Here is a 22,067-nt window from a genome sequence, read left to right on the forward strand (position 1 = left end):
TTCCAAGCAGCAACTAAATGTTGGTGGATTGCATGTAAACACAGAGAAATACAAAATCACTGGTGGGTGGACATCATGTAATAACAACATGCTAGCCATTTTGATTTAACCACGGAAGGAGGTTCAACTATTGAGAGGATGAGCACATACTAGTTAGATCAAAATGGGCGGCTTGTTTTTTTCTTCCCAAAGATTACCTCCCAAACAATCGGTGAGAATGGCCCTTTCTTGTCCAAATGTTCCCTGATGGACTTCTCATCAATGGCAAAGTTCCTATCCTGGAAGCTCCTCACAAGCTTGTCACCCTCCTCTACCCCCTTCATCTTGCATACTGCATCAACCAAACCCACAAACGTTGCAGCATTCGGGGAATGCCCAGCCTCGAACATCTCCACACAGAAAGCAGCCGCCTCATCCAGTCTGTCGCCCTTGAACAGACCCTGTATAATCAACCAGTAGCTGAAGGCATTTGGAATGACCCCGTTGCCCTGCATCTTCCTGAAGATCCTGACGGCATCGTCCAGCTTGGCTGCTTTGCAGAAGGCCTCGACAACAGCGGTGTAGATGACCACCTCTGGGATGGCGCCCTTCTCGCGCATCAGACCAAACAGCTTCATGGCCTCCGGCACCAATCCGTTCTTGCAGAGGCCGTCGAGCATGGCGACGGCGTTGGGTATCAGCCCCGTCTCTTTCATCTTCCGGAAGATCTCGTCCACGTCCTCCGTCTGCGGTGGCTGCCCCGGTTCGTGCTCAGGCTGCTGAGCCTCGATGTTGCTTCGCGTGGAGGAGGCGGCGTCGCCCAGCTTAAGCTTCTCCATCAGCGACTCCCCGATGGCTTTCTGAGAGCTCCTTTCCGGACGCTGCTGCTGCTTCCCGGCGGCGCGTCGGAGGATGTCAGCAGGGAAGGCGCCGGCGGCGGAGGGGTCAGGGGCTCCCCCTCCGCGTCTCGGCGGTGGGGGCAGGGGGTTGTTCTCTGGGTCAGCCCCGAAGTTGAGGGTGCGGAGGAAGGCCTCGTCCTCCTCCTCATCCCGTGCCTCGCGGATCACCCGGCGGCGACGGTCACCGGTGGAGTACGACCGCCGGATGCCAGATTCTCCACCCAGCAGGAGGAGGCGGCGGAGGCCGCGTGACCTAGCCGGAATCTGCAGGCTCATCTCTCCCTCTCTCTCTCTCTTTTTCTCTGGTGGCGGCGGCTTGAGGGGAAGGGAAGAGGCAACCGTAGAAGACGGAAATGTGGGCTTGTGGACGGACGCTTCGTCCCGGGCCAACATGTCATACAAAGAATTCGGAGTCGGAGGGTTTCGGTTTCAAGTGTCCAAGCCAAGGCCAGCCCCAGGGGCAGGGCAGGGGGGCCATGTCCAAGGCCGTGTCGCGCATTCCGTCGAGCACCCTGACCTCCCTCCTCCCGCGCGCCCTGAATCCCCACGTCGCCGTCGTCGACCTCATCACCACCCACCTCACGGCCGACGCGGAACCCACCAAGACCCTCGACCTCTCCGGCCTGCTCCCCTACCTCGGCCAGGACGAGCTCACCGCCGTCGTGCTCCACGCCGGCCACTCTCACCCGCTTCCTACCCTCCGCTTCCTCATCGCACTGCCGCCGCCGCTCCAGCCATCGCCTCCCCACCTCGCCTTCCTCGCGCACTCCCTCGCCACCACCCGCTCCTTCTTCCACGCGCTCGACGCGCTCTCCCACCTCCTCCGCCTCCACCCAACCCACGACGCCCTCCCCACTCTCCTCCTCTCCTACCAGACCGCGCCCCACCCCTCCCTCCCCGGCCTCCTCGTCAAGGCGCTCCTCCGCCGCGCCCGCCTTCGCCACGCATTCCACGCCGCCCTGCGCGCGGCCGCTTCCGGCTTCCCACCCGACACCGTCGCCTTCAACGCACTCCTCGCCGCGCTATCTCGCGCCGAGCGTTTCAATGAGCTCTGGGCCGCACGGGCAGCCATGTCGCGTGCTGGGGTGCGCCCCAACGCGCACACGTTCAACATCCTCGTCGCCGCGCTCTGCCGAGGTGAAGACGCCGAGCGCGCGCAGGGCTTCTTAGAGGAGCTGGAGGAACAAGGTTTCGAGCCAGACGTGGTGACTTACAACACCCTTCTTGTTGGGTATTGCCGCAGGGGGAGGCTGCAGGACGCTCTGCACCTGTTTGATGTTATGCCGCCCAGGGGTGTTGAACCAGACTTAGTGTCACATACTGTCCTGATAGACGGGCTGTGCAAAGCCGGGAGATTGAGCGACGCTAGACGCATGTTTGACAGGATGGTGAACAGTGGGGTGAGCCCCGATGCTGTCGCTTATAGTGTTCTTATCGCAGGGTACTGTAATGAGTGCAGAGTGAAGGAGGCAAGGTTGCTGCTAATGGAGATGGTGGGGAAAGGTCTCTCGTCTGAAGGATTCGCTCTCAAGAGTGTGATTGAGAGTCATGTCAAAATTGGGAAGCTGCTCACTTGCTTGAATATGGCGTCGCCTTTAAGGAAATATGGTGTTGTCATCCCGTTGGAGAGTTATAATTGCTTGATTGGTGCATTGTGCGAGGATATGCGTCCTCATGCTGCCAGGAGTTTGTTCCAGTGGATGATAGAGGATGGGCACAGTCCTAGCTTGGAGATGTATAATATGGTAGTAGATTGCTTTTGCCAGTGCGGCAGTGTGGACGAGGCTTTAGATATAAAGGTTGAGATGAGCTCTAGAGGAGTGAAGCCAGATTTTGATACTTACCGTACGCTAGTAACCTGCCTTTGCAGGGTGGGGAGGAGCTCAGATGGCAAATCGGTTATGGCAGAGATGATTGAGTTAGGTCTCCAGCCGAATGAGACTATTTGTGCTGCTTTGGTTTGTGGGTTCTGCAAGGAAGGTTCTCTTAATAAAGCAGAATTGATCCTGAAGGCTTTCGTTCTTGATTTGCAGGTCTGCTGCAATAAGAGCTATAATACTCTGATGAGAGCTTACTGTATGACCAGGAGCAGCACAGAGTCATTGGACTTGCAGAACAGGATGTTGGAACTGGGTTTTGTCCCAAGCAGTGACACATGTCGATCTCTTGTTTATGGGCTCTCAAGAAGCATTGCTTAAGTTGCTAAACTGTTTTAATCATCCCATGAATTCAAATATTCTTAAATTTTCAATGGGTGGTCTACATAATTGCTTAGGTGATTACAGCAGTGACGATGGCATGATGCTATCGCCATGCATGATGAACGAGAACATTTGTGGAAGAGCTGAACAAATTGGATTATGCAGCAGAAAGCATTTAACATGATACTGTATGTAAGTGATGTGAGCATGCTGAGGCCTATGAGTTTACTTGGCTGGAATGCCACGGAGATGCATGTTTGGCAAACTGCTCTTGTCCTGACCACATGGCACCATGGAGCATGGCTGACAAATTACTGTAAACACCCTGCTTTATGGAATTAGAGAGCTAATATTGCTTGAATATTAGCCCTAGACTAAGCGGCGGACATGATTTTAATGCTAAAATATTAAGTGTTGCATCCAATTGCCACAATTGTATTACACAGTGCACTGTTTGGTAAATCTCATGTGTCAGTTTTTTGTCCAAGAGTTCACATGCATGGTGAACAATAGCATTTGTGAAAGGGTAGGATGCAGTATGGTTAGCATTGAGATGGTGTGAGCACTGAGCACAAATGTTGATGTAATCTTCCTCATGCGGCTTTGCTGCCTGAATCCAGGTGAACTCTAATCTTCATGATGATAGAGATATACATTGACCAAGTTTTTCCTGATGACTTCTGGTAAATCCAGGTAAACTCTAATCTTCATGATGGTACAGATATAAATTGGTAGGCCTGAAATATGCTAGTTAATGGCCATGTATCTCTCTGAACCTCATTTGCAAAGGTTAGGCAACTGTCGCGTGTACGAAACACGACACCGGGGATGTGGAACACCCCCTTTTTGGTTCAGTGTTGGAGCACTAACGCGCTCAAATCCTCTATCTACCACATGCTGGATTTTTACCCAGGTTTGGGCTGCTAGGAAGCGTAATACCCTACGTCCTGCTAACTTTTATTCAGTGGAAGTGATGAACTGGATGTTACAACGGTGAGCGCACAGTCATCCACTAGATCTGCCGCACCGATAGGAAAGAAATCAATTAGCCGATACGAAAAGCACAAACCAAAATAGAGGATAAAGAATGTCATCCTGATCTCGTCCGACAAAAAGTGGACTTGCCTTACTTACATTTCCTTTTCATGTGTTCCTTCACAAGGTTTACATAAAACCAGAGCCTACAACATGAAACCACGCACCGTTAACCAGCGAACCACAATCTCAAGCAACGAATCACGGATTTTTTTGTAACGTGATCTAAACCAAAGGGACTCGGGCAGAAAACGAAATAGACAATAAAGATTGGGAAGCAGGGCCAGAGAACAGACTAGAAAAGAAGCAGCTCACCTCAAGCAACAATATAGGCACCCAACAACGACAAGAAGTAGCTCGTAAAGACCTGAAAGAAAGAACGGAAAGAGAGAGCGCAGTTAGGCAAGAAAAGAGACCGGGGAGAGGAATGAGGAAGAACCTCAGCTAGCAGCAAGGACGAAGGCCATAAACAAAGCAGGAAGACACAGGCGGATAGCAGGTATGAGCTCGAATAGCACCTCTGTTAGGGCAATAAGCCGCGGCGAGGTGTCGAACGAGCCGGGCGCGTGTATGGGCGCGCGCCGGGCACGTTGGACGCGTCGGGTCCGTGGCGTAGGTGTGCGTGAGCTAGCGCGTGTGTGCACGGGGCCATGCTGTGTGTTAGTTGGCGCAGCGGGCGCGGGTGTAGATCACGTCGGGCGCTGGACCTGGTCTCGCGGATCGCGTGCGTGCGCGGCGGGAGCGCGGGCCGGGAGCGCGAGGACGTGGGCGGAGTGCGCGAGGGGGGGTGCGTCGGGGGCGCGGTGTGGTGCGCCGATGGACGCGGATATAAACCCCCTCCTATCCGTGTGTTGTAGCGAGAGGAGGTGACGAGTACGAGCTCGGGAACAGGCGTTGTTGCGCCGGGGAAAAACCTCACTGTGCCTTCTGTTTGCTCCATCTTCCTCCTTTCTTCTCGTCTTCGTTGGTTCGAGCCACGGCCGGAGAGAGAGAGGTCAATGCAAGGGAGGAGAGGGCTAGGGCTAGGGCTAGCCGGTTCCAACAATTGGTACCAGAGCCACGTGAAGGACAGGGCGCGCCGGCGATGTCGATCGTCCCCTACGGCGGCGGTGCGGGCGGATCGCTGCCGCAGCTGGTGCCGCAGCTCACCGGCGACAACTACACGGCGTGGGCCATCAAGGTTGAGGCGAACCTCGACGCGGCCGGGCTGTGGGAGGCGGTGGTCGTGCCGGAGGACGCGGCGGCGGCCGTCATCGCGAAGAAGGACAAGCCTGCGCGCGCCTACCTCCTCAGTGCCCTGGCGGAGAACTTGTTGCTGCAGGTGGCGTCGAAGAAGACGGCGGCAGAGGTGTGGGCGAGCTTGAAGGCCGGGTTCGTGGGCGCGAACCGTGTGCGCGCGGCGCGGCTCGGCACGCTGCGCGGGGAGTTTGAGCTCCTACGCATGGCGGACGTTGAGACCCTGGATGACTTCGCCGGGAGGCTTGTTGGCATGGCGGCGCGCTACGCGGCGCTGGGATCGACCGTGGAGGATGCGGCTCTCGTAAAGAAGCTGCTCGACTCGGTGTCGAACCGCCTGTACGCGGCGGTGGCCGGGATTGAGCAGTTCTGCGACGTCGACTCGATGCTGTTCGAGGACATGCTGGGGCGGCTGAAGGCCTTCTACGAGCGGCTGCGTAGGCGCGGCCAGGACGGAGGCGGCCATGGCGGGGACCAGCTGTTGTACACCGTGGCGCAGTGGAGGGCGCGGGAGCGCCGTCAGGGCGGTGCGCGGGACGACGACGACGCGCGCAGCGAGGCTTCGGGCTTCGGCGGGAACCGGCGCGGCCGCTGCTACAAGTGCGGCGAACGCGGGCATTTCAAGCGCGAATGCCCATAGCTCAAGAAGGCGCCCGCGGAGGAGCGAGCCCTGCTCGTGGACGACGTGGAGGACGCTGGGCTGCTCTGAGCCGTGGCTTAGGGCGCGAATGTTAGGGCAATAAGCCGCGGCGAGGTGTCGAACGAGCCGGGGGCGTGTATGGGCGCGCGCCGGGCACGTTGGACGCGTCGGGTCCGTGGCATAGGTGTGCGTGCGTGTGCGTGAGCCAGCGCGTGTGTGCGCGGGGCCACGCTGTGTGTTAGTTGGCGCAGCGGGCGCGGGTGTAGATCACGTCGGGCGCTGGACCTGGCCTCGCGGATCGCGTGCGTGCGCGGAGGGAGCGCGGGCCGGGAGCACGGGGACGTGGGGGAGTGCGTGAGGGGGGTGCATCGGGGGCGCCGGGTGGTGCGCCGATGTACGCGGATATAAACCCCCTCTCACCCGTGTGTTGTAGCGAGTGGAGGTGACGAGTACGAGCTCGGGAACAGGCGCTGTTACGCCGGGGAAAAACCTCATCATGCCTTCTGTCTGCTCCATCTTCCTTCTTTCTTCTTGTCTTCGTTGGTTTGAGCCACGGCCGGAGAGAGAGGTCAGTGCAAGGGAGGAGAGGGCTAGGGCTAGGGCTAGCTGGTTCCAACAACCTCTAGCGGACCAAAGCGAGGGACGGGCATGATGAAGCGACGGGCATGATGAAGGTAAGAGAGATAGAGAAAGAAGGAGAGGAAAAGCAAATACAGAAGGAGACAAGATAAAGACAACCGCAGCACAAAGGCGAATGAACTGACAAAACCCATCACACGAAGTCACACATGTGGACACGAGCCCAAAAACAGCCAAAGACCAGGTGATGAAAGCCATGTAAAAAAGCGACACCGCACAGTACAAAGCAGAGGGGAGCACTTGCCAGCGGAGTAAGCATCGTAGGCATCGGGGCCGGGGTGGGGGGTGGGGGCACGGCAAATTTTTAACCTGTGAATGAAATCATTTGATAAAATGAACTGCTCTTAAAAAATTTCACTTGGCTCACCTTCTTGAATGGCCGCCCGACACGAAGGCGCCACACTACACTGTGCAGCGCTTGACTGACAGGCGTTGCACGCTTAGCCAGTGTCGCACCCGGATGATTCAAAAAATTACTAAGTCGGTGTGAAGAGCTAGGCGCCACACTATACAGTGTAGCGTCTAACTCCTAGGCGTTGCACTAGTGGTTGCAGGCGCTACACTATATAGTGTGGCGCCTAGCTCTTAGGCACTGCACATTGACTTAGTAATTTTTAGGCAGTTCGAGGTGCGAGGCTGGACAGGTGTGTAGCGCCTGTCAGTCAGGCGTTGCACAGTGTAGTGTGGCGCCTTAGTGTCGAGCGCCACTCAAAAAGGTCAGCTGAGTGAAATTCTTTTTGAGATAGTTCATTTTGTAAAATGATTTTATTTAGAGGTCAAAATTGTCAAATTTACCAGGGCACCGCCAGACAACAGTTAGGTACACAAGGAGGGAGCAACACAGGTCAAACACCGAGAACCAGCAGGCACGTTACCCAGCCACACCCCCCTATGGACCAGTAGCTCACAAGACCTACAAAGCATACAGACCGACCAAAGAAGGGCGGAACGAACACAGCTCCACACGGACATCGGCCTGATAGGACCAGCTGGACGGAACGAACACAACACCACACGGAGACCGGTCTAATCTATACTACTATTAAACAATTAAACAAGAACTTTTCTACGTGCACCCCGCAATTAGTCCCACAACCCCGCACAAACCAATCAGCACCACCCGATTAACCTCACAATTCTAAATCTAACAGCCCTCGTTGATCCAATACCTCTATGGTGTGCATGTAGCAATTTCCAATGACTAACCGTGAAGCGAGAGGGGTATTGGAACTACCAGTCCGCAAACTAAGGCAACTCCACGCCCTTGTATTGGAACTACCAGTCTCGCGGCCCCTACAATCATGGAAATATGATCGCAAACTAAAAGCAAAGATAATAGCACAGCCGGCTGCTGGCTATATAGCAATGCCATGTCATCATAAAGCCTTCTCTCATATAGTAGTCTGGCGTTTTGGCTGGCTATTAGCATGGCTCCATTTAATATGAAGTATTTATTGCTTGCAGGTGCATATGATCTGCTGTGATCTATAGTAAACAACATCTTTGTGGTCATTTCAAAGAGCATACATATACATGCCATCCATGCAACCAGGAAATAGGAAGACTGACTGGCATTTAGGCAACAAACATATGTCATACAGCATCATAGTACTCCAAACATGTCACACAGCATCATACTACTCCATAGCATCATGAGTAATTACTTAAGATTACATAAGTCTTTAAGAAAGCATTCAGCAAACATAATAGATAACATCTCCGGCAAACAAGCCGTTCACGACCACAAGCAACAATCATAGTTTTGATCTGGACGATGACAAAAGTCACAAAGCATGGAGGGTACTTCACTGGAAAGGAGCAACCACTCATTTGCATCAATAACCTTCAACCACTGTATGGAAAAGGAACCGGGTCAAGCTTAAAAATTTAGCCAATGCTAACTTACAGCATGTGACATCAAGAAGTAACACTGAGTAGTAATGCTGGAGAAAATCACATCTATAAATCCTGTATAGCTACACAGGTTCAGTAAAAACAAATACTGTAACAATAGGAAGAGGAACAAGCTATAAAGAAGACCTCACTCTCTATACAAGCATGTTGGCAGATCAAATAAATTTTCTTGAGCACTAATACATTCACACGGACTAAACTATAGAGTACAGAACTATTTGGTTAACGAAAAGAACAATTTAAGATCAGAGAAAGCATACCTATAAGTAACAGCTGCCGCAATCACCACATCACAGCTCACTCCTGAAATAAAAATGCATGTAAGATATCAAGGTTACAGTAAAAAAAGGAATATGAACATGCAGATATCAATATTCCACCATGATTAATTATGATGGCTGTTTTGAAACTTATGCCAGATATGCTCGACTAAATCACTTTTAAGTTGGGCATGCTGTGGACGAGCACGAATAGTAGCTTTTCTACGCAACACATCTGCGAAACATAGATTACCACCAACATTCACTTCGGGAGGTAGAGCAAATGAAGCCCCCGGAATCTCATTCAAGTCAATATGAATTTTTGCCTGCTCTCTCTCATCTTCGATTATCATATTGTGGAGAATCACACAAGCCCTCATGATCCTTCCAACACTCTTTCTCTTCCATAGACGTGCAGGCCGACGGACAATGGTAAAACGGAACTGTAATACCCCAAAAGCGCGCTCGACATCTTTCCTTGCCCCTTCTTGCTTCTGGGCAAACAACTTGTGCTTCTCTATTTGGGGAAGTGGTATAGTCTTCATGAAGGCAGCCCATTCTGGGTATATACCATCAGCAAGGTAGTAACCTGTGGTATACTCATTCCCATTGACAGAAAATTGGACTTGAGGGGCTTCTCCTTTCAATGCATCAAAAAACAGTGGGGATTGATTGAGCACATTCAGATCATTATTTGACCCAGCAACTCCAAAAAAAGCATGCCAAATACGAAGGTCCTGGGAAGCAACGGCTTCTAGGATCATCGTTGGTACTCCATAATCGCCGCGGGTGAATTGCCCCCTCCATGCAAGAGGACACTTCTCCCATCGCCAATGCATGCAATCAATACTTCCTAGCAATCAATGCCGTGTTCTGAAAGTAACTAAGGTAACCACCAGGTGGGTGAGAATCCACTCCCCTGCTCAACGACATAAAGAAACGAAGAGCGATCAACACCGAACTACATGCAAGTATATACTCAAATTTGTAAAATCTGAATACAATACATTTGAGATGCATACTAGTTGATCACAGCAACTATTTAAAGGAAAAATAATCTGAATTGATCACAACAACTATTTAAAGGAAAAATCTGAATTGATCACAGCAACTATTTAAAGGAAAAATCTGAATTGATCACAGCAACTATTTAAAGGAAAAATAGTTTATGCAGTCATATATCATACACACTATCATGTGGAAACTGAAAAGTTACACTACACTGCAATCCAAGATTCAGCAAACGAGAAGTCACATGCTCCTGTACATCAAAGAAAGATCATCTAGCAGAAGAAACTTTTCTTTTTCTATCATTACTAAGCTACTAAAAATGAACTCTGAAAATAGACAGTAGAGTAGTAGATAGATTTCTGATGTTGTATCATCTAACTAGCATATCATACAAGTGTGTCAGCAGCTCTAAGAAATGACGCCACGATTCAGAGTTAAGCAATGGAGAAAATTCATACCATACTTGTGGATCAGAGTAGTCCATATTGCCAGCCATGTACCAAGGTGATGTAGAGTCACCGATGCAAGCAGGCGGTGCCCAGCAAGGACCTTGAGCCGTAGGACCCGATTCACTTGGTTGCTGCAGACTAGCCGCCAGAGACTCTTGTGGTCTTGTGGGGATCCAAGTGCTTGTTCTCTGCTTTGAAGGGAAGGCCGACGGGATCCCCGGCGGCGGGGTGGACTTAGGCGCCGGCGAGACCAGCAGATGCGCCGGTGGCGGGACCAGCAGATGCGCCGGCGGCGGGACCAGGAGATGCGCTGGCGGCGGGGTGAGCAGAGGCGCTGGTGGAGGGGCTTCACGAGGTGCCGGCGCGCGCGTCCGTTTGGACTGCTGACCCATCTCCTTGATGTGCGCCGGCGACAGTTCTAGGGTTCGGGAGAGGTGCCGATTTGGGGAAATTTGGAAGGCTTGATTTGGCGCGAGGAAGCTATTTGGGGCGACGGCACGGGCTGATTTTCGCGCGCGAAGGAGGAAGGAGAAGCGCGGGAGGCGGGAGAGGCGCAGGGGATCGAGAGCGCCGGCTCTAGCGCTCGCCACGGGCTGCAAGCGGGCGCAAAGCTCTCGTATCTTGTGCTGCAGCCTGGCGCTTGACGAAGCGCCCGTTCGCTTCTCTCTCCCTCTTTCTCTCCCCTCCAGATGTGATTTGGCTGACGTGGAAGGGCTTATAGCCAGCTGAGTCAGCCTTATTATACTTGCTCTAAGGCAACTCCACGCCCTTGACCTCGATCTCACCGTCTGGCACGATGGCGACCTGGTGTCAGACGCCGCCCACCAACAGCGTCTCCTGCTTGCACGGCGACCTCGCCGCACCGCTCCGTCGCCTCCGTGCATGATCGCCATTGCCGATTGTAGCCAGTGCCCAGGAGAGATAGAGCCTACCCCGACCCCGGTCTTGCCGCCGCGCCCGCGTCCGCGGCCGCCCTGCACAGGCGCCCGCCGCGTCCCCTGAACCAACCGGCCACACGCAGCTGCGATTCTTCAGTGCACTTCTTCAGGTTCGACTTCTTCCCATCTGTTGCAACATTTCTCATGATTAGATGTTTGAGAATAGAGTTCTAAATAATAAGCCGTTGCACCTTATCTGTTTTTCTAACTATATACCATGCACCCTATCTCCTGCTCCTGGTATCGGGAAAAAGTTGGCTTTCAGAATTTACAACAGTGACTTGTGCATAGTGTACAACTCTGCTGAAACACAATATCAATAAAAAGGACAATGTGGTATGTTTACAGAGATGAAACAGATATTGCTTATCTGCCTGTCAGTAATATCAAAACAAACGTCTCATGTTGATGTTCATGATTATATGCACAATATCCATGCTTGTAACAATTTAATGACATGAATATTCACATGAAGGAGCAGGATTTAAGCAACAACCAAACATTGGGTGAGTATCATCAACCAATTCCTAATTTGTGCCTACTGTTTTTGTTGTTGCTCATGTGCTAACTTGTGGATAAAATTTACTATGAATGCGGGCCCTCACATCCAAATTTCAGGGGTTAAGGTACCCCAACTCAGCAGAATACGTGACCCAGATTACACCATTGAAGATGCAGGTTAGTTCGTCGATTTAATTATGATGCAAATGTGTCAACAATGTTTATTTGACCATAAGTCTGGGTTCTCTTTCCTTTGTTCAGGTATGGATCCTTTTACCGGCTCAAATCAACTTGAAAATATGCCGGATAATGATACAAGAGTCCTTGTCGAACCGTCTCCGCATGGTACTCAAAACACTACAAATTTGCTAATTACTTTTACCGATCTTATGAATTTCCATAGTGGGCAACGACCAGACAGATGATCCATATGGAATGTTTGAGCCCATTGTTGAGCAAACCAATTTAGAAGGTACAATACATTATATATAATTAATTATATATAATTAATCTTCACGTATGAAGGTCTTCATTTATAAATTTCCTGCATTTATGATTGGTAAATATATTGCCTACTAGACTGCTTGGAGCCATTGCATAATGGAGAAGCTGCATACCATGAACCTGATGAAGAAGGTAGAATATTTGTGGATCAAGGTATGTCCATAGTGTAATTTCCATTTTAGCACCCTCAAGTGTACATTTTATGATACAGATCAGGATTTGGTTCACATGGCTAATAGGTCTCCAGATCTTAATATTGACCCCATACAGAAGATTCTGCAAATACTAGAGTGTAACCCTTATGCGCAAGCTTTCAAGAGCCTTGAGTCTGTACCGAATCTACATGAGTACAAAATCTCACTAGACACGGATATCAACTTGGATCGACGAAGGTACAATGCCAGAACGACTTCTCAAGTGGTAGAAATATGGGTTGAAGGGAGCGCCCACAAAATTACTTTGACAGTGTTGTCGTGCATGGAAAAAAGGGAGACTGGCCCCTATATATTAGATCATACTAGGGGTGCGACGACCCATTGTCATAACCACTATTCTTCCCACGTAGGGAGACTGGTTGGAATCATTGCATGCCATATGTTGGGCCCCTGGATGACACGACCAAAAATTTAGCAGATATTCTGCACCACAAGGAAGCCAAGCCTCTGATTTCTATACATGTATGATGTTCAATATTAATCTAAATCCTTATTGTTTATGAATGAAAACGTATGTTTCCATCTATTTAGATCTATCAGATGAAAACTTGATTAGCGAAAGAAAGTATTGACGGGCACTGACTTTAAAAAACAGATAGAGCACCTGACTGAAATAACCATATATGTATGTATGGAAGAGATGTAGCTATCAGGCGACACCTTAGTAATAGTGAAATAAAAATAATACCTATCAGAGGTGTTCACTTCTGAAGTTTTCTTTTCCTTGTCAATTTCACATATCCCTTGGTCCCTGCAGAGGAGAAATACCATAGATCCCTATCATACTTCAATACACTAGATCCATCAACAGATTAAGCTATAATTTTGACAACAACACCTAAAAGGAAACCTAAAACCTTGTAAAGCAAACAGTTCTTTTTTCGACAATGTAAAGCAAACAAATACTCCTCCCATAAAGAAATATAAGAGCGTCCTATATTTCTTTACAGAGGGAGTACCACTCTGCAATGAGAACTACAACTGTCCATTTCAGTTCAGACTTTGTATGTACCACTGTATCTTGCTACGAAAAAGGTAAAATAGGAACAACACGGAGAAAAGAGTTTACAGTACCGACAACATGGAGAAAGAGTTCATTACATATGCTTAATAGTAATATAAGCATCAGATCTTAAATCTGGTCTATATTCATAACAAAAGATATAATTGCTGCTACTCATAGGATGAGATATTACACTATCAGTTGAGTTAAGCTATATCTGCAATTTTGTACTCCCTCTGTAACCAACTAAGTTACTGGCTGCCGGTCACTACACTCCATAAGAAGAAATTTAGTTAGTACAACCAGATACTATAACTCATAGTAAGAAGTATTATAGTTAGTAGAACCAAATTCTGAAATTTTGCAGTTACGCGTGGGCTTACCAGCTGCCACTGGCGCGCGGAGCAGGAGTTCTTGCAGCAGGCAAAGGCGACGATGAGCGCGACGCCTGCGGTGATCCCCACCGCCAGAACCCCATTCCACCTCCTCTCCGTCTCCTCCCCTACCAGCGCTTGCTTGTTCGACTCTTCCCCCTCCGCGGGCAGACGCGCATCTGGGGGCAGGCACGGGCAGCTCGCCGGTGAAAGCAAAGTGCCCGGACCACGGAGCTGGTGAGGCGTCGGGGCCTGCTCCGTGCTCAGGCAACGCCAACGCGGGATGGCCACGGCAGCGGATGCGGATGAGACGAATCCTGCGCCACCGCGTCTCGGACGGCCTCTTGCGCTGGGTCGCTCACGACCATGCCGAGCTCGAGTGCCTCCTCGGGGACTTCGGGGACCGGATCAACGAGAAGGGGCGTGCGGACCTCGCGCCGCCTCTGGGGACGAAGGGGAGGGGCGGCCTATGAGATGGAAAGGGGGAGCTGGCGAGCAGGGGAATGGGGAATGGCATGGAGAATTGGGCGTACCTCGCGTGGGCGGCGGAGACTGGAGAGACTGAGAGTGAACAGGTTTGTTCAATTATTTTTACGGGTGTGCGATGGGTGTGTCCAATACAACTGTGTTCTGATTTTTTTTAGAGAAGGTCTGATTTTTCTTATCATCAGGTCTTGTCACAAGGATTTCACACAGAAATTTGCAGTCGTCATCATTTGACGATTTTGAAAATCTTGTAAAACTATTTGTAAATAATTGAATATATAAAATCCCGTAATCATACATGTCATCTTGTGGTTTGTGGACATTAAATTCTATGGAAGTTAAAATTTAAAATAGATATTTTTATTGTTGATTATGTTTCGTGCATTGCACGTGCACGCTTACTAGTAGAACTAACTAACCGGATGGAAAGAAAACAACTCCACGTGGACACTGGCCGGATAGGACCTGTCGGACGGAATGAACGCAACAACTCCATGTGGCCATGGCCGGATAGGCAGGACGAGAGCAAGCACACCAAAATGAAACAGACGGGCACAGGCCAAAGGAGCAAACCCACCATATCCGCCCGGTAAGATGCCGGCTCCGCAAAGTCTCCCAACGCGACTGCCCGAACAACCATCCGGGTGTTGGGTGGGATAGCCGGGTGGGATCCAAGAAAGAGGTACACCTCTGCTCGGTGGCCCAAACATGCACACACCAGCGCACGAGCCGGCACACATCCGTACAGCCGGACAGGCTCCATGCACGACGACCCTCTTTACCCGGTGGCCCAAACATGAGGTGCCCCCCACAAGCGCACGGACGGCACATGCAGGGCAAAGGGCAACACTCAGTAGATGAGACGGCCCCGTGCGCACCCCAAGGCCACGCGTCATGGACCCCTGAGGCTGCCGGTTTGGTGACGAGCAACCTTGCCCGATCAGACGGCTGGGAGGGCGCCAAACAGGCAACGAGGCTAGATGCGCACGGATTGGACAGCACAGAGCGCGTGTGAATGATCGCGAAAGTGTTATTCAGGAGCCGCAATAACTGGTTATGGTTGCAGAATGGAGATGCTCTTAGTCTGAAAATTCTGGCTGGACAAAGATTGACAGCTTCGCCTATGTAGCTTGTCCATTTCCAGTTTGCCAGTCCCATGATAGGATATTTCCAATTTATTATTCTAGTGAGATGCCTTGAGAGATTCTAGTTCACATTTTCCCTGGTACTATTCTTCTCATCCAATTGGAACTTTATCAGTTAAATAGCTTATTGTTTAAATGTCCTTATCAGGGTGTTGAGGTAGTCTGTCCAGATAGAGCTTCCATGGAGCACGTGGTGTTACCAGCTATTAGTGCTTTTAGGAAAGGGGACATGGAGGGCACGAGAAATCTATTGTGAATATAACTCCAGCTTCTACTTGTGGGCTACCAATGCAATAATCCTTGCATCTTTTTTGAAAAACAGGGAGACACTTTCCGGCTACATATAAAATGAAACCACATACAATATCCAGGCAGAAGCCAAAGCAGAAAAAAAGTCCGAAACAACAAGCTACGAGCTAGGAAAGACCTGAGCAAAATCTAAGTTTTAACTGACAAAAAGTCGGCAACACTAAGAGAAGGAAAACCAGTCCCAATTTATTACAATTCAGGGCCCATCACATGAGAGAAAGAGCTTCACAGAGCCTGGATAGCTTCAGTCGCTTGGCTGATGATGGAGACCAGGAGATGTCTAGGGGCGATGCAAGGCTCAAAGTAACTTGTTCTGCAGGCGGCCAGCCGACTCCCTTGGGGGATCTGTAGAACTGTTGCCGGGGATCTTCAATATGGAGCTTGTCCAAAGAATGTTCCAGCATCAGTGGGGTAGCTCAGCGATCTTTAGCCACTTAGAATCAGGAGAGGTTCCCTCATGTAGTTCGAGAGGGAGTTGCAAACAACCTCCAATTCCAGCTTTGTATGATCCTTCAGCAGAATCATCCAATGCCTGATAGTTTTCAAGATATTCCACCCACCTACTTGATTGTAGATCAAATGATGTTACTGAAAATCATACTATTTCTAAATTTCCACAGACACCACATAGTGGCAGTACAAACAGTATTGATGGCAGAATTCTTATTATTAGAAACCCAAAATCTAGCTACAAATTCATAATTTGTACCTAAATGTTTCTTAAAAAGGTCACTAATCATAGACCAAACTGCTCTAGCAACTAATGCAAGCATGAAACAAATGATGAACAGATTCATCCTCTGTGAAGAAAACAGTCCAGAAGTTTAATGATATGCCTCTTCCTAAGATTATATGTAGCCATAAGTTTATTATGGGAGAGCAACCATAGGAAGATATGAATTTTAGGAGGCACAACTAATTTCCAGATAGCAGGGAGATAAACATGCTGCACACCTCTAAAGTTGATTACATGATAAAGAGAGCTAGTACTATATTGACCTTTGTTTTCTAATTGCGAAACTAAAGAATCAGTGTCATCCTGGAAAGATATACTACTGGCTATATCAACAAGTTGAAACAATTGCTCCATCATCCAATCATTAAAGATCCTTCCAAATGTAAAACTTCAACTGATTACCATCCCAAGCATCGGGAGGAAAGGTGGGGTCGACGAGATCGGGCGGTGACCGTAGTGATCAGTCCCACGGCGAGATCGGACAGGAGGAGAGAACGTGGGCACAATGGCAGGCGATCTTCTCCGACGAGACAGATCCGGGCGTCTGGATCGAAGGGTGGCTTCGATTCACACCGCATTCGCGGTGGCTGGCTCTTCTCGATCTGGAGAACGACATCCTCGCCGGCGACTATCTACCGGACGGCGACATGATTGAGGTAGGTTTTAAATTCAAACTTGATGTTTATGACGTCGTTGTTGGCGATTGTGTGCAGTTGGATTTATGATCGAAGACACCGGTGATGATCGATTTGACGGAACCGATGGTCCATGCAAGACCGGGTGGACGTTTTTGGGCACTCTTGGAGAGTGACGACGAAGATCAGGTGGAGTGCCACGTCCCCATCGCCACCACGGTCACCGGAATGCCCATGGCCTCACCGGATGCCGATCCATTGCCGGTGTCCAAGAGTACAAGCGATCGGCGTCGTCCAAAAACTTCGACTTCCAAGGCGGCTATGAAGCCATGGATCGGCCCGATTCCCAAGGTAAGGAGAGAACCTGTAACTCTGTATGATTTTTTGCCGGAAAATTGGACTCGTGTCACGAGGAAGAAGAAGAAAGGCAATTTTTGCCGGCCACCGCCGCCGCCAAGATCGCCGGTGACGAGATCGGCGAGCGCTGTTCGAGCGGCCAGACGGGCTCGTTTGAATGCGTTATTGGGCCGTGGACCTGACCTGGATGCGGGTTTGAATGTGACGATGGTCGTGGGTTCTCCTGGTGCGGGCGAGGCCCAACCAGAGGCCCAAGCCTCGCGCAGCCCTGAGCGGACGTACGTGCATGTATCACCGCAGACAGTTCATCCTACAATTGAGTCTAGGGTTTCAAGTTCGGGCTTTCCTTCACTGGGCACAGGACGGGCGAGGAGGATCTCATCCGCCGGCGGCATGGCAGGTCGTGGTCAGCCGCCCACCAAGCGAGGGCCACCTTTCGCCGCTGGCGCCTCGGCTTCTGCCGGAGCTGGTCGTGGCGCTCTGCCGGCCACTGCTGCCGCGGCGGGCGCGGCCGGTCGTGCAGCGCCGCCCGTCGCTGGTGCTGGTGGTGTTGGCCGTGGTGCCACGCCGGTCGGTGGGGGTGGACGGGGCGGCCTACTCCTTCCAAGGCCGGTGGCAGCGGGGCCGGGGGCAACGGGGGTGCAACCTCGAGTCGGGACGGGTCGGGGCGCCCAATCTTCCGCGCGACCGGGGGCCGATGCCTCAAGTGCGTTGACGACGACCCACGCGTCCAAAACCAACACGCGTCAGCCGGATGAAACGGCGCAGCTACCAACAGCCAAGGCGTTGGCCCTGGGAAGGGGTCGCGGCGTGCAAGGGCGTGATGGATACACTGGTTATAGCAGAGATGGTCAGAACTACAACCGATACGGTCAGTGGGGAGATGACGGATATGATGCTTATGGTGAGGGACTGCACCGTGGATCTTCATCCGGTGGCGGCTGTGGTTATAACCAATACAATACTGAGGACACTGGACATTTTCAAGGTCCACCCGGTAATTTTGTTGAAGGTGTCGCTGGACCCAGGGATCGATTCCGAGGTGGCTATCGTCGCGGTGGGAGAGGGAGACGACCACCACCGCCACCACCGCCTGCTGCGGATATGGCCTCGGAGGAGGAGCTCGAGCATACAGCTGATGGGGTGGGAGACCCATCCACGTTACCCGCGGCGGCAGTGGACGCGGTTCGGGCTCTGGCAGCAGTGCATGTTCCGGTGACTACTGGAGGTGCTAAGTCTAGGATGGTACGTCTGATAAAGGACCGGAGAAAGCGGAGGGTGAAAAGCTCTCTAAGTGGGCAATTAAGAAGAAAAAGTTGCCCTGCTATAGATGTGGTGAACCGGGTCATTTCGTGGCAGAGTGTATGAATGAGCTTTGTGATTATTGCCTTCGCTCCCAGCATGTGACCGGGGAATGCCCTCTTCTTTCCGGTCCTAAGCCTGGCATTAACATTTATGGGGTCTGCTGTAAGGAGTTGATGTTTTTTGAGACACCGGAGGTGGATCCTCTACCACAGATGGTTGAGAGTTCCTTCCCGGCAGTTATCAGAGTTACTAATGGACAGTTGACCGAGGCTCAGATCGTCAGACAGCTACGTGAGTTAGTGCCGGGTAATTATCAGTGGCACCTGGAGCAGTTAGAAGGTCAGTCTTATAAGGTTGACTTTCCCACTAAAGAGGATCAGATGCATTTTCTTAAGTGGGGTTTATGCAGAGTTACGAGCACAAACATTGTTATCGCTTTCGACGAGTGGAAGCAGGAGGAACCTGAGGGTACACCTTTGGAGAAGGTGTGGGTTCGTTTCTATGGCGTGCCACCTAAATATGTAAAACACTTTCTGATTGCTTGGAGTTTGGGTGGCTTGATTGGTAACACAGAAAAGGTTGACATGCCATTCACTCGCGCACAAAACGCTGCGAGGCGATTGGTCAGTGTTGTGAGTGTTGAGCATATACCAGATGTAGTCATATGGACACATGCTGGAGTCACTTATGTCTTAGAGCTTGAGATCGAGGATACTGCAGTTTCCGAGGATGGGGATGGGACACAAGACATGGATACGACCGAGGGTGGCGGCGCACCCGGGAACCAGGAGAAGGGGGCCGATGATACACTGCCGGAGTCAGACAAGGGGCCTGCTACACAGCCAGATAAGGTAGCCAGTTCTACCAAAGAGGCGCCCCCGTCCACTACTCCGATGAACACGCTTCGCTTTGGTTCATTTGCACCGGGGTCCGCTCCTAGCCGGTTATGGAGCACTAGGGTCGAGGCAGACGACCTGACAGAGCTTGAGTTGCCACCAGTGCCGAGTCTATTCGGTGATGTGACGATCGCGGAGCCTACTCCCGGTGCGAGGGTGGTTTCTGTTGGGGTGGCCGCGGGTTTGGGGGGTCGTGGACAGGATGCCCATCACACCCACATACCAGAGCCTGACTTTTCGTCGGCGGGAGGGGCGCCTGGACAGGAGGTCTATGGCGTTCTTTCCTACTTCGACGTCTCCGGTCGAGTTGGGGGTGAGGTGCGGGAAGGAGTCCCGTGCGCCCCCCATAGGACAGCACCATCCATAGTGGCGAGCCGGGGGTGAGATGCGGGAAGGAGTCCCGTGTCGCAACCCCTCTGCAGTATTGCACCGACCAGGCTGGCCGAGGGATGACGGTTTCCGCGGGTGATAAGGGGGACGGGATCAGTGAGCAGGCGTCTCCACGGTCCTCCTCCCCCTTGACACTCGCAGCGGAGGTTCACTCCACCACGCCCTACCCTCCTTCACCGACGATAAGGGAGGGGCGTGGGAGTCCTGACCGCACCCTTCGCGAGAGGACCACGGAGGAGCTCATCGCTTTTAGCGGGATTGCGGATCCGGTGTCGGCTGGCAGGCGTGTCAGCAACCGGATCCAGGGACAGTCGGATGCGGACGACCTGCAGCTAGCGCGTGCCAAGAGGGCCGCCATGCTTCGTCATGCCGAGACTACTGCAGGTACGTCCTTTGATATAAGTTGTTCAATTTTACACTTCTCTCAGAATGAAATTGTTGATAAGACAAACGACTTAGGCATTTCTTTGGGATCAAATGAAACCGAGGTCGTCAAATCCGTTAATGATCTTTTAGACATGAAAGCGGAGAGGGCTTCTGAGATCATTCATAATCTTGCCTCTATCCAACCTATGAATGACAATGACATGAATAATTTAGGAATTAATGATCTTGCAAATATCTGTAATAATCTCTTGCCTAGTGTCGAGGCTGAAGATGAGGAGGATGTTGAGAACACAGATACGGTAGAGCCTCTCTTGATGGAGGAGGCAGTGTCTGTCATAGATAATTCTATCGTACCGCAGGGTGTTGAGGAGAAGCCCAAACGACCCTGGAAGCGGAAAATCTATCCTACTTCGGCAGTACGCAGAAGTGCTAGAGTAAAACTTAAGAAAAAAATTCCATGATGACTTATGAAAGGACTCTTTTGGAATAGCAGAGGTCTAGCAGACTTGGCTAAACAAAGATTCTTAGTAGAGACAACTTTAGAGCATCACTTAGATTTCATTGCACTTTTGGAAACTGGACGAGATAATTTCACATCCCAATTCCTCCAAACCCTTTCCAGTGGTATCGATTTTGACTGGCACATTTTACCTCCTAGAGGAAGATCCGGCGGGATTTTACTAGGAGTACGGTGTGAGACGTTAGAGGTGCTTAATGTGGTGCAGGGAGACTTTTCGGTTAAATTCAGGGTGAGATCAAAATTGGATGGGTTCCAATGGTCGCTAGTTGCGGTATATGGGGCAGCGCAACCTGAATTTAAACCCGATTTTCTTGCCGATTTAGTGCGGATTTGTGGAGATGAAAATCTGCCACTACTAGTCGGGGGGGATTTTAATATCATTCGGAGAAGAGAAGAAAAGAATAATGACAATTTCGATGGACGTTGGTCTATGATGTTTAACATGATTATCGAGAGCCTCAATTTGAGAGAAATTGAGCTCACCGGTAGACAGTTTACATGGGCCAACTCGCTACCTGTTCCGACTTATGAAAAGTTGGATAGGGTACTTGCTAGTGTGGAGTGGGAACAAAAATATCCGTTGGTGTCGGTTCATGCGATGCAAAGAGCGATCTCGGATCATACACCACTCTTTTTAGATTCGGGAGAGGCTACCCATGTTGCAAACAAAAACATTTTCTCCTTCGAGCAAAGCTGGTTTGAGCGAGAAGGATTTATGGAGATGATTGCATGCGAATGGGCTAAGCTAGTTGCGGGCAGGACACATGTCGAGAGATGGCAGAATAAGATTAGACACCTCCGACAATTTCTGAGAGGATGGGCCAGGAATGAGAGTGGGATTTATAAGCAGAAAAAAGAACGTTTAACTCAACTCATTGAGGCACTAGATGTAAAGGCTGAAACCACTCTTCTTTCTATTAATGAGCATCGAACCAAGTCCGAGGCTGAGCAAGGCCTACGTGCTCTCTTGAGAGAGGAGGAACTCAAGTGGGCGTTGCGTGCGAAAACGCTTAAGGTTGTCCAAGGGGACGACAACACACAGTTCTTTCATATGGTTGCAAATGGTAAATATAGGAAGAAGAAGATCATACAGCTTGAACAGG

General features: G+C 50.7%; 4 protein-coding genes across 4 annotated transcripts; 2 read left to right on the top strand and 2 right to left on the bottom strand.

Annotated features, from left to right (window-relative positions):
• On the bottom strand, positions 1–1,154 carry LOC109785642 (uncharacterized). The gene has a single exon (XM_020344241.4). It carries the CDS (start codon positions 1,152–1,154, stop codon positions 159–161), a length of 996 nt encoding a protein of 331 aa, XP_020199830.1. The 3' UTR covers positions 1–158.
• A 77-nt stretch (positions 1,155–1,231) lies between these two features.
• On the top strand, positions 1,232–3,753 carry LOC109785641 (uncharacterized). The gene has a single exon (XM_020344240.4). It carries the CDS (start codon positions 1,232–1,234, stop codon positions 3,074–3,076), a length of 1,845 nt encoding a protein of 614 aa, XP_020199829.1. The 3' UTR covers positions 3,077–3,753.
• A 1,802-nt stretch (positions 3,754–5,555) lies between these two features.
• Positions 5,556–5,990, top strand: LOC109785638 (uncharacterized). Its single transcript, XM_020344235.1, has one exon. It carries the CDS (start codon positions 5,556–5,558, stop codon positions 5,988–5,990), a length of 435 nt encoding a protein of 144 aa, XP_020199824.1.
• Positions 5,991–8,185: 2,195 nt separating this feature from the next.
• LOC109785643 (uncharacterized) lies at positions 8,186–9,663 on the bottom strand (the record flags this gene model as incomplete). Its single annotated transcript, XM_040403872.3, has 2 exons — positions 8,186–8,481; positions 8,804–9,663. A coding segment is annotated over one exon (735 nt), but the record flags the coding sequence as incomplete, so codon positions are not given.
• Between the last annotated feature and the right edge of the window lie 12,404 nt (positions 9,664–22,067).

Source organism: Aegilops tauschii, chromosome 3, assembly GCF_002575655.3.
Source record: "Aegilops tauschii subsp. strangulata cultivar AL8/78 chromosome 3, Aet v6.0, whole genome shotgun sequence".
In the NCBI taxonomy this organism is placed as follows: domain Eukaryota; kingdom Viridiplantae; phylum Streptophyta; class Magnoliopsida; order Poales; family Poaceae; genus Aegilops; species Aegilops tauschii.

Excerpts from the sequence above, each read along its gene's own strand:
- LOC109785642 (XM_020344241.4), bottom strand. The coding sequence starts at position 1,154 with ATGAGCCTGCAGATTCCGGCTAGGTCACGCGGCCTCCGCCGCCTCCTC.
- LOC109785641 (XM_020344240.4), top strand. The coding sequence starts at position 1,232 with ATGTGGGCTTGTGGACGGACGCTTCGTCCCGGGCCAACATGTCATACA.
- LOC109785638 (XM_020344235.1), top strand. The coding sequence starts at position 5,556 with ATGGCGGACGTTGAGACCCTGGATGACTTCGCCGGGAGGCTTGTTGGC.